At 37.2% G+C, this 12,345-nt stretch overlaps 3 protein-coding genes and 1 non-coding gene across 4 annotated transcripts; 1 reads left to right on the top strand and 3 right to left on the bottom strand.

Moving 5' to 3' along the window:
- Positions 1-3,098: 3,098 nt before the first annotated feature.
- On the top strand, positions 3,099-6,464 carry Cbr-bicd-1 (the record flags this gene model as incomplete). Its single annotated transcript, XM_045235422.1, has 9 exons — positions 3,099-3,299; positions 3,658-4,134; positions 4,276-4,404; positions 4,456-4,648; positions 4,699-5,223; positions 5,274-5,660; positions 5,724-5,884; positions 5,977-6,101; positions 6,158-6,464. The coding sequence occupies 9 exons, from the start codon at positions 3,099-3,101 to the stop codon at positions 6,462-6,464; spliced, it is 2,505 nt and encodes an 834-aa protein (XP_045092930.1).
- A 1,103-nt stretch (positions 6,465-7,567) lies between these two features.
- CBG26373 lies at positions 7,568-8,786 on the bottom strand (the record flags this gene model as incomplete). Its single annotated transcript, XM_045235421.1, has 3 exons — positions 7,568-7,757; positions 8,180-8,383; positions 8,437-8,786. The coding sequence occupies 3 exons, from the start codon at positions 8,784-8,786 to the stop codon at positions 7,568-7,570; spliced, it is 744 nt and encodes a 247-aa protein (XP_045098437.1).
- A 720-nt stretch (positions 8,787-9,506) lies between these two features.
- Positions 9,507-11,132, bottom strand: CBG05414 (the record flags this gene model as incomplete). The annotated part of the gene is made up of 8 exons (XM_002633500.1): positions 9,507-9,730; positions 9,779-9,902; positions 9,944-10,087; positions 10,134-10,325; positions 10,369-10,474; positions 10,586-10,723; positions 10,816-10,914; positions 10,960-11,132. 8 exons carry the CDS (start codon positions 11,130-11,132, stop codon positions 9,507-9,509), a joined length of 1,200 nt encoding a protein of 399 aa, XP_002633546.1.
- A 228-nt stretch (positions 11,133-11,360) lies between these two features.
- On the bottom strand, positions 11,361-11,432 carry CBG28321. Its single transcript has one exon. It is a non-coding gene (tRNA).
- Positions 11,433-12,345: the final 913 nt, after the last annotated feature.

Here is a 12,345-nt window from a genome sequence, read left to right as displayed (position 1 = left end):
TATTACCCAGATTTTCATAATCTTCTTTCTCATTTTCTCATGTTTCTTTTTATTCCTCGCACCCTCTCTCCAAATAAAAAATCGCTCCTGATTGATTCTCCTGTTTCCCAATTTCTTCTCTATCTATCTTTTTTCAAAATTTGTATATTTGTGGAAGTGATAGCGTGAGATGGTGCATGCACACACACACACACAACACTCACACACATCAAGAGCACAACACTTTTGCCGAGTTATGCTCTTTGGGAGAAGCCAGACTCTCTGAAGACAGCGGGCGGTCGTTTTGGATAGGGGCGGTGGGAGCGCAGTAAAAACGAGGACGGGGTGTTAGTTCGAGAATAAATGGTGGAGAAGAAGAAGAAGAAGAAGAAGAAGAAGAAGAAGTGGAAAAAGAGTTTTAGAGAGCAAAATAGAGATTGGGAAACAGGAAGAGAAATAGAAGAATCTCTGTTTTCTCGTTTCCAAGGCTCTTTGGGAGAGACTCAACTGGTTTCAAATTGCATCTTCTTTCTTTACATTTTGTCACTTATAACCACCACTGGTTTTTCATATTTTCCGTTATATGAAACATATTTTTTCAATTTTCAAAAAAGTTTTTTTTTCCGATTGAATCGTTTATAACGTTCTGAAAGATGTTGAGAAAAGCGATTGGTTTTTGAAATCAAGAGATTTAGAGCTGCTCTTGAGAAAATTTTAAATTTTAACCTCAAAAATAATAATTTCAAGAGTAATGATCACAAAAAATTAAGAAAAAGTTGAGTACAAATAGTTAGATTTTAAAATTGAAAGTTTTCTTAAAATGTTGTTATAATTTATTTTCATTTAGTTTTCGTTTCTTTTTGTAAATTTTCAAATCGTTCTAAAAATTCGCGGTAATCCTAAAATTACTCTCAATTGTTTTTTACATTAAGTATCAAAATTGTTGCATGTTTGTTGTAATTTCCGATTTCCCTGCCAACTTTTTTAGATTACCGCAAAACATGTATTAGAAGAGCCCGGTAAAGTTTGAGCTCAACTACCGTAAAACCTCAAATAGACCGACATGTCGCTCTATTTTTCAAACGACTTTTTTCTTGTCGCTCTATTAGAGGTGACGTTCAATTAGGGGCTGCCGTTCTATTTTTCAATGAAAAAAACCAAACACAACAAAAATTTTATCAGAAAAAAAGCAACAAAAAGATCAACAAGTATTAAAAAAACAACAAAATTTTAATCAAAAATGAGCGAAGAGTCACTATCTCCTTGATATTCTTCCTCACTGAGGTCGACTTCTTCGATCAGATCTTCCAACTCCTCCAATGATCGTTCCACGCGTGCTTTTTTCAATGCATCCAATCCACCTGGAACTTCCGAGTTTGTCTTGAAACAGTGAATCAAATGATCTTCGGATCCTCCTGGGACTGTTGTTAGAGCGCATCCTTTGAATGATTTTTTAATCAATTCATCTGGAAGACTTTTCCATGCATCGACAATCCACTGAAGATAGATATCCATTGGCGGAGCTCGCATGTTTCCAGATTTAGTATACGTTTTTAATCCATAAGTCATCCATTCTTCATATGATTGGCGAATTTTCGATTTGAATGGGGCGTTCCAAAAAACATCGGGTGCCTGATCTTGAAACTCCAACGCATGATCTTGAAACTCCAAAGTTCTTGGCAGCTTTTGAAATGTCGAACTTTAAGGCAAAGCTCACAACGGAAGATTTGAATGAGATGTCATAGTTTGAACGTCGTTTCGTTGCTTTCGGTGCTTCCACTGATTTTTCGCCGTCTAATTCGTCTGATGAGCTCATTTTTAATCTGAAATTTATTTTTTTTGCCGCACCAAAAATCATTTAAAATTAAAAAGAAAACATTGAAAAATAGGGAAAAAAAAAAAAAAAGGAGAAAAAAGATTCGAGAGTTCACGCGCGGATGTCTTGTGTTTGCGTCGCTACAGTAGTTTTGGAAAGGGTGTCGCTCTATTAGGGGTAGGCGGCTGTCGGTGTATTAGAGGCTGTCGTTCAAATAGAGGCTGTCGGTCTATTTTTAGAATGCAATTTCTCGTGTCGGTCTATTAGGGGTGACGTTCAATTAGAGGTGACGGTCTATTAGAGGTTTTACGGTATCTCAATTCCTATGAAAGATACCAAAAATGTGTCAACTGATAAAATGTTTATGATATTCTGATAAACAATTCATCAGTTGACAACTTTTTTATATCTTTGACAGGAATCAAGATAAATTGGCTCAAAGTTGAAAGTTAGGGAGACCGTTTACATTTTTTTTTTGACTTTCCAAAAAACCATACCCAGTTTCATAGAAGAAAACCAAACAGTTTCGAAAAACGTATATCCCAGTATACTGTAACTTTCCAAACTACCATTTAGGTAACGTTCCCGTTTACGATGAGATAATTGCATTGGCAGACAGTTCCTGTTTCCAAACTATTCAACTGATCATTGATTTCGAAATTTCAATATAGTTTTGCATTCTTTGGAAAACTCCCCCTTAAAAAAGAACGTCTTGACTCATCATCACTCATTTCCGGTCTCTTTTTTTCTTCCGTGCTCTCCCCCTCACTTTCCCCCAACCCAAATCAGACGGGGTCTAAACTGTTTTGCGGAGGCATTAGAACTCTCTCCTGTCGTGTCGATTTTGACTGTTGCGGTGCCGAAAGAATTGAACAACGAACAAAAAAAAAACGAAACAGCAGCCAGCCGCACTCAATATTTGTGTCAGGTCATCCTCCAGCCAACACTCTTTTCCATCACTCTCTCTCTCTCTCTATTTGTTTTTTGTTCCATTATTTCTTTTTCTCTTCATTCTCTCGCCCATTTTTCATTTCATAATTCTTCTGGAACTAGCGTACCTATTTCTTTGTACTCTCCTTGAAATCCATACTATTTTTTGGAGAACTAAAAACGCCAAAACCTTATGAATATACAATTAGTTTTCGACACTCGTTTTCCCTTCTCGTCGTTTTCTACAAAACGCAAATTCGCCGCTTGGGAATTGAACCTACCTTCCAAGGCCACGCCCCTTTTTATCTCTTTTTTTCGTTTGGATGATTCTCAACTAGATTCCTTAATCATCATATTTTCAGACACAGCCAAGATGGCTGAAGCAGAACTTGAAAGACTGCGAAATGAGCATGAGAGCCTTTCGCAGAAATATGAACAAGCAACGGAGGATCTGCATAGAGCAGCAAATGCGGGATTGGACCTGTTACGACAAAAAGAGGATTTGGAGAAGAGGCTGAGTGAACTTCAAACTGATTTAGATTTGACAAGAGCTGAAGTTGATAAGGCTAATCAGGTGAGAAGATTGTACATTTTGGATCTGATTTTTTAAAATCCGTTCAACCTGTAATAGATGGGTAACCTAACTTTTAACTTCGAGCCAATTTTCCTCGGTTTCTGTCGAAGATATCGAAAAGTTGTCATCTGATAAATTGTTTCCCATAGTAACACAACCATTATATTAGTTGACACATTTGGGATATCTTGCAAAGAAATTGAGATAATTGAGCTTAAACATGACAGTGCAGGAGCCATTCTATTACAGGTTATACGGTAGGAATAGACTTCAGGCACTAAAAACTTTTTTTTGAAACCGAATTTTCTTCTAATTTAGAAACTTTCAAGAATAACAATTTTATCAAAGTTTGTTCCAGACTCTTGCCGAATATCGTTCCCAACATCAAAGAAGTACCAGAAGTGAACTTGAAAATGAAGAATCCCTTCTGGAAGAGAGCTCCGCTAAAGAAGAGGAATACCTTCAAAGGATCGCCAGACTAGAAACGGACTTGAAGAAAAAAGAACAAGAATTGGCAGAGAAAAAAGAAGAATTGGATAGAATCAAGAAGAAACACACTGAAGAAATCGATTCTGGAGCTGCTTTGGAGGATGAGAGAAGGAAATTGAGAGCTGAACTGAAGGAAACAAAGGAGAGAGAACAGAGATTGATGACAGAGTATTCGGAATTGGAAGAAGAGAATATTGGACTCCAGAAGACTGTTGCGAATTTGAGAGGAAGTCAAGTTGATTATGAATCCATGAAAATTGATAACAACCGGCTGGAAGAGCATATTGTGGTTCTGAAATTGACAAATGAAGAAAGTGAAGTACTTCGAGTCATTGCTGAGAAACAGGCACGTTTTTATCGGCTGTGTTTTAAACAGTGTGTGAGGTATTCGGTTTTGTAGTAGACCATAAACTTTATTGGGTCAATTCAAAATGTGTTGGAAACTAGTAGTTGTAACATAAATTTGATGAGATCTGTATTTTTCCAGTTGGAAGAGGCTCTACTCACCGCACAACAAGAAAGAGACCAACGTTTGGCGATGAAAAAGGAATTGGAACAAATGAGAACTGCTGAACATATCAGCTCGCTGAATGATATTCTTATTGGCTACGAAGAGGTTGGTTCTTTTTGTGAATTTGATTTTTTTAAAATTGAATTGCTTTTCTAGGATGGAGAATTCCCGGTTCCACAGCCTGGAGCAAGTGATTTGTTCAGTGAATTACAAGGATCCAGTGATGTGAAAGTGAGAGAATTGGAAGCAGCGAAAGAAGGAATTCAAGAAGAGATGAAGAATAAAGAGAAGATGTTCATTGAATTTGTCACTGCTCTTGGAGACTCTCTCAACATTCATCGGCCTACTAGTGAGTTTTAAGAAGTTTCTAATTTTAAAAAAATTGTCTTAATTTTCCAGGCGAGCTCGACTATATGCATGCTCGTCAGCAGAAGGATGTGATCTTGGAGAAAATTCAAAACATTGCTAGAGACACTGATCGTCATGAGAAAGAAGGAGAAGAACGAAGATCTGGAATCGTGAAGGCGGATCTGAGGAGCCTCGTGATGTTTGCTGGAGAGAAGAATGCACAGTTGGCTGCTGCTCAGGACGCCATGATTCAAGCATCCGACCAACTTTACCAATTCTACCACCAGATGACCCAGAATCAAGGGATATCAACGGAGAAAAGTGTACAAGAGGTTGTCAAAAAACTTCGTCAGTTGGCTCGTGACAACGCTGAAGATGTGCCACGTGTCTCTTTGGCAGAAGAAGGCGTTGAAAGTGGAACAGAAACAGATGTGAATGCATCTCGATCCATCCCGCTGAACTCTGATCGACTTGTGATTGCTCCGAGTTTTGCAAAAGAAATCGAGAAGAAATTGGCTAGTGTCAAAGTACGAGAAGTCCTTTCGGAAGCTGATATGAGGCAAAGAATTCTAACTGGTTAGTATTTAGAAGAAGTTATTTAATTTAAAACTTTATGAATGTTTCAGAAGGAAATCCAATTTCTGAAACAACGGAGTCTCTCAAAAAGATGGTTCAAGTGGTGAAGAGAACCTCAGAACAAGCATTCAATCAAGCAGTTATGGCCAGTGGAGCAGAAAATGAAATTGAGATGCAGAATGTGAAATTGAGAAGTCTTTTATCGACGAAAAGAGATCAAATCTCGACGTTGAGAACTGTATTGAAGTCGAATAAATTGACAGCAGAAAGTGCATTAAGTTCAATGAGAGAGAAGTTTGAATCGGAGAAAAAGATGCAGATGGATATTACCGAGAAGATGAGGAGAGAGTTGAAACAGTTGAAGGAGGATGCTGCTACTTTTGCTTCTCATAGAGCCATGTTCACAGCAAGAGGAGAAGAACTCAAAGCCAAGGCTCGTTAGGAGAAAAAAAATACTTGAGTACTAAAATGTCTCTTAATTCAGGTCGAAGAACTATCAGCTGAACTCCGAGCCAACGAGGAGGAAAAGAAGACGTTGAACCAACTTCTTCGTCTTGCAATCCAGCAGAAACTCTCCCTAACTCAACGATTGGAAGATGTAGAAGTGGATAGAGATAGGCAGGCTTTTAAGAGAACAAGTACGAAAGCTCCCACTAGAGAGGTCAGTTTTTACTGTTTCAGTTGCTTATCATCATTGCGAGTTTTCAATAGTATTTCTGTTAGGAGATTTAATTTCGGTGTTCAATTTTACAGCCGTACCAACCTCCGAGAGCAGTTCGATATCCGCCAAACGCGAATAACAACCCAACATCCAATTCATCGGGTCCTTCAACACAGCCGGGGGGCTCTCGGGGAGGGCCACGAAAGGGGGACAATCAGCAGTAGTAAGCCGCTGGTCGTCAGGTGATGACGTGGCAGACGTGAGAAGAAGAAGGACGCCGACGCCAGAAGATCCCAATGATAACCCAGAAAAGCCATCGAACAATAACAAGAGCCACGTCATCACCACGTGGCCCTATGACCTAAATGAAGATCCCCAATTGTTAATTGACTTGATGATGGAGGAAATGAGAGTGGAAGCTGAAATCGAGAGAATGAAATTGAAACTGAAGGAGGAAGAAGAAGGGGGAAATCAACTGATATTCGCTGATTGTCAACTTGTCATTGCTCTATTTTCACTTCCGCCCATATTGATCTATCTGGCTGTCTATGTCTTTCTTTTATCACCTTTGTCATTATAAATTCCTTTTTTTTCTATTTTTTAAATTCAAATTTCCCGCGTTTCATCTACTTATTGTCTGTGTGTGTTTTCGGTGTAAATTGTCTAATCATAATAATGCCTTATTCTCCTTTGTTTTCTTTTTTATAGTAAGCAATAGTCTGTGATTCCGTTTTTTCAGTTTCACCGTCCATATTTTCGTTTGCTGATCCCTTACGTGTATCCAGGCGAGCTCTGAGAACACTGTTTTCTGTAATTTCTAAATTATTAAAAAACTTCCCATAAATGTTTGTGTGGTTATGCATGATGTGCCTTTTCTTCTTTTCCCACCTTGTCCTCATGATTTTTTTGTTTTCTGAATATATCAAATGCTAAAGAGATTCTAGTAGAATTTATCTTTTTTTGTATCTGTATTGCTCAAATCTCTTTTTTTTGTTGAATTTATGATTATTGCCCTAACTTTTTTTCGTTATTTAATTAAAGAACTTCTCTGAAAACTTTTTCGCTTTGTCTTAAACCAGAACATTATTCGAAAACGGCTAATTTCGAAAATTCGTTCAAACATTCGTTGGTGGCCTAGAAAATTCAACTTGTGAAAATTAGGCCATCATGTTGAAATGGCTTAAAAACATTTTTGGGGAATTTCAGGCCAGTTCTAGGCCATTCACTATGGTGGGCCAGAAAACTCAACTTGCGAAAGTTGGGCCATCATGGTAAATGACCTAGAAAAAAAATCAGGTGTAGGTTAGACCAATTCTGGACCATCAACTACGGCGGCCTAGAAAAACCACCGGAGTGAGTTAGACCACTCTGTTCCTCAAATTAAAACGGAGTCTGTGATTTTGGACATCGATCAAAGAAATTTGGAAATCTTGTTCGAACTAGTTTTTGAAAACTGTTCGAAAGCAACGAAAATCACACAATTTAAAAGATATCAGTCCAACCAAAACGGAAGCTACGTTCTTTGAAAATCACTTATCAGTATTTATTAAATCCAATCAAGTTAAATATTCAAGTAAAAAACGGAGAAAAATCTCATTGAACATGATGAAGTCAGAATCTTGGTTAACATATCAGACAATATAAAAGACAAAAAACAAGAAAAAGTTATAGAGAAATGGTAGATTATGAAAATCTAGAATGCCATACAAACATGAAGAAGATACCAAAATCCACTTTCACAGAGGCAATAAATCCATCAGATTCTCTGACTATGTCGAATGCGTCCGAGCAGTCCAATTCATTGGGCCAAAACGACGGTAAATTCAAAAATCTGCATCCTTGTCCAAAACGATATTCCCAAATTGTTTGAAATCTATAACCAAAGTAAGTTAAATTTGCCAAACAGAAATAACTTACGATGCATTTGAGGCATATTTAGCTTGCCTCTTTTCCGGATCCCATCTGATGGTCTGAATTCCATCAAATAATCCTTCCATACAAGAACCTCTATCTACCAATGTTTACAAATTGGTATTGTCACTGTTTGTTTCGAAAAGGCATTCAAATTTTGTGTAACATCGTCACGGTAATCCCCCACACTGAAATTCGCATTTTTTCCTGGGAACCGAATCAATTGTCATGCATGAACCCAGCTGCTCGGAATAAACACACTTGTAATGTTCCAAAGTTTTGAGTCATCGCTCACGAATCCTTCGAGTCTTTGCAGGACTGTAGAAAAACTATTCTGGATGTTAGCCTTTTCAAAGAACTCGTCTGCAATTCTGGGGTCCAGACTTTTGAGAGAACTGTGTAAATACAGAACTGGTGGTTTGAGATTCATGAAGATCGGAGGAATCTTTCAAATTCATTATCATTTCCAACTCGCTAGTTGTCCGGAATAGTTCCACACAATATTTGTGAAGTTCCATCGGCCATTTCTTCATCAGATCTTTTTCAAAATATAATGTTGGAATTGCAGAATTTGGATCGAAAGAAATACTGAACAAAGTTAAAATGTATAATTGTTTTCAAAAAAAAAAATACAGCCTTACCTGCATTTACATCTTAATCTATTTATTTCGAAAATGAATCCAGATTTCAAGTCGATATCGCAAGCCTCATAGGAATACTTCTCTTCCAAATATTTGAACTCTTTCAGCAGATCCAAACTGTCCAAACTATAAACATATTTCCAGTTGATCACTTTTTTATCATTTTCTTTTTGATCTACTATCAATTCTAGTCTTTTTTCGTCTTCATTTTGCCAATGATACATACGGGGATCATTCATACCACAAGTGATACGAAATCCTTTATTGAATTCAATTCTAAACTGTTGCTTAATACACTTCTGAACTCGTTTAGAACAAAATGACAATAATAGAATTTCCTTCGGTTCCATTTCATTGAAAACTAAATCTTTTACAAGATACGGTAGTCTCAGAAGTTTTACCAGTTTATATAAACAAGTTGGGAATAAGAATACAAAAATGAAATGAAAAGAATAACCGCAACCACAGAAAAGGTATTCGGAAAGGTAGTCTACCTCTATTGATTCTCTATTGAGTCAATTGAGTTTGCTCTGTAACTCTGTTCATAGACAAGATACAGTATTCCAAATAATACCGTTTTGTAGTACTCGTGGAGCTCTATCATATCTGATTTAGTTGGATTGAAAATATTGATTCTGAAAGAAATTATGGCAGGGCCCGCAAAGGCCCGGATTACAACTATGCTATTTATTTTGCCTGTGTCTGTTTGAAGGGGACCGTCTTTGTGGAGCGCACCTGCTGTACCATAATTTGGCGTAAGATATTACGATAGATTTTTCTGCTTTCAGCGAATCTGACTGAATGATATCAGATTCTGATAGATTTTGCCCTGTACGATTTGTCAGAATTAATTATATTTTTTGAAAGAAACAAATATTTTACCAGAGTGTTTCACTTTGAAAATGTCGTGGGAAAACGGAATAATTCAGGATTACGGAAATCCTTTATTCAGCAAAAAAGGCAATTAAAAAATAAATATTTGAAGAGAAGTACCCGAATGAAACTGATTACTGAAGTGAATTTAATTAACTAAAAATTAACTAAAAATGTATCTACGAATGTGCAGTTATCTACCAAGCAATGAACTTGTTATTTTTCCGATTCTTGTATTCTTCTGGATCCTGATTCTTCATTTCCAGATATGTATGCAGTTTTGGAGGATGTTTGTGAGCATTACGGCTCAAATCAATCCGTCCCCACTTCAATGAACTCGGAACTTTTGGAAGGAACATGTTTTGATGCATTTGTTGTTGCTCGCTATGATGTTTCCAGAAGACGTCCTCTTCGAATTTTGCTGAAACATTGATAATGAATTTAACATACTTATTTCTGAAGTACTTACGTGGATCATCATCTTGAAGTGAGTCAACAATTGTAAATGAAGTAACAATGTTCCTATCAAGAATGTAAGACAATTCAAAATCATCATCATCCAAACCAAACGGACGCATCAGATCTTGACCGACCTATCAACAAAATCATATTAATGAATCGAATAAATTTTTACCTTGAACCATCCGACAAAGAACAAAAATTGAACAACTGTGAACAAAGGGAAGAAGGAATCAAGAGAATAGAAATCGTCGTGATTCAAATCTTGGCGTCCAAAAAGACAGAAGAAGAAGTATGAATACGTGGCAAGAGCGGCAACCTAAAATAGGAAACTTGTACTCCCAAACGGATGCATACACGTTTACCTGAGTATAAACCAATGGAACACAGACCCAATCGTGGCAATACAGTCTTCTGAATGAAATTCTGAATGCCTTCAGCTCATTCATAGCCACCGAAACATAGTTTACAGATCCTCTTCCTGCTGCGATTTCAGCATCAATCAGTTGCTGGACCCAGTGGAGAGGAGTCAGCCAACGGATTCCAGGAGAGGGTTCCTATACATTTGAATATAAAATACATAGTTTTTAGAATCCTTACATTAATATCCTGAAGTTTTTCGTATTCTTTTTCCGTCAGCAATCCGGCGTCGATGATATTTCGAAGGCATGGGAAACGAAGGCGGATTTTTGTGGAGACATCTCGCCTGGACTCAAGCATATTTTTGGCTAACTGTACTGACTAAATTGCTACTCAGAAAAAATATTACTTTTTGTCATCCTAGTGAAACGGCAGTTTTTAATGCTTAAAGACTAACCAAGCCAAAGCAGAAGTCAAATTGAGATAGCGAGCAATTTGATGACGTGCAGGACGGGATTCTTTGGATGGAAGAAGAAGACAAAGGATTGAGAGAAAATCTTCGGGCCATTTTAGACACTCGAATTGACGCCACCATCTGGAAAAGAGATGTTTAGAATCATTAACGAGCTTCTTAATGTTACAACTATTTTTAGTTCCTGAAACTGTAACTTTTTAAAAATGACTCACCTCGAAACCACATTAGAAACATAGAATCCCAGCAAGAAAGTCAAGGGAATCATTTTTGTGTATTCGTGAAATTCGTTGCACATCACTTTGAATATTTTTCTGAAATTTAATTTTTTAGAGAAGAAAAACTTAAAATTTCCAAACCTGTATCCCTTGGTTTCGTCGGGATCTGCCCAGTCGAAAAAGTGTGGAGCTGTGAATCGAATTGCATAAAAAAGAAAAAGAAAGAAGAAGAGCTCTCTCCATACTGATCTCCAAATGGATCCCTTCCATCGCAGTAGAAGGCGGAAGAAGTTTCCAGAGTAAGATATCGTCATTGCTAAAAAAAGTGTAAAAGAAATTACGACTGATTGACCAATCTAACCCGCTTTATGTTTTCTCAAAAGATTAGTTCTATTGGCGGGGTAAAAACACACTCTAGGGGGCACACTTGATGATGGTGTCTTAACCGAAAAGTTGGTGACCAGGATTTTAAAATTTGGCAAATGTATTTTTTTTTCGGAAAATATCTTTTTGGTTTCGAGAATTCAAACAAAAAAAGTTTCTGGAGGTATGGGGAATTGAACCCCAGCCCTCTCCCATGCTAAGGGAGCGCTCTACCACTGAGCTATACCCCCTCACTATGAATTGAAAGAAGAAGAACAAGAGAAGAAAAAGAAAAGAAGAAGGAAGGAGAAACAGATAAAACGCAAAAGAAAACGCAATCACTTTTCTAGGTTCGAAAATTCCAGAAATCCAAAAGAAAACGTGCCCAAACACAAAACGACAAAAGAAAATAGTAACCACTGTTACCGATCTTGTTAAAACTCAAGTGACCTCCTCTTGATAAAACGCAGAGACTAGGATCCGGAGAAGAAAAAACATTTATCTCCGATGGAAAAAAGGATGGGGGGATAGAAGAACAAAGTGCGGGCAGTATCAACTATAGGAGGTGGTGAAGGTGAGCAAATAGACACTTTTGACAAGTTTTGTGGTGGGCGGATTTATTCGGGACTCCAGAAGATTCATGAGCAATTAGAGCTGTTTCGAAATGGTACTGGAACTTTTTAGAACTAGAGATTTGTGTGTTTTATGGAAGATTCTGGATGGAACGTCTCGAAAACCACTTCAGAACTGATCCCTCATAAGTTATAAGCGGTCACTGAGAATTGCTTTTTCTTTTGGAGAAATTCAAGTAGTTTTCGATTTTTTTTTGAATACTAGTTTTAAAAAGAAATTCTGAAAAAAAGAAGCCTTGAATTTTCTGAGAATGTCTTTCATTCAATTCCGAGAGTAAAGCATTTCAGAATATTCAAAATTTTGTAGCACTGATAGCTTCTGCAAACAGAATTCGTTGAATTTCACTATTGGTATTGCAAATAAAAACGCAGCTCCATAGTAACAAATAGTTGTAAAATCTAAAATTTAGTTTTTTTCAGCAAACGTCCTATTTGAAAAAAAATTGGCAAAATCAAGAATTTCTAGGTTATCTACCACATAGAGTTTGTTCAAATTAGCTTGAAAATTTGTACCCAAAAACACCGATGACCA

The sequence above is a fragment of the Caenorhabditis briggsae genome (assembly GCF_000004555.2).
Source record: "Caenorhabditis briggsae complete genome, chrIV, whole genome shotgun sequence".
Lineage (NCBI taxonomy): Eukaryota > Metazoa > Nematoda > Chromadorea > Rhabditida > Rhabditidae > Caenorhabditis > Caenorhabditis briggsae.
The sequence above is the reverse complement of the archived record's forward strand: the minus strand, read 5'-3'. Positions and strand labels throughout refer to the sequence as shown.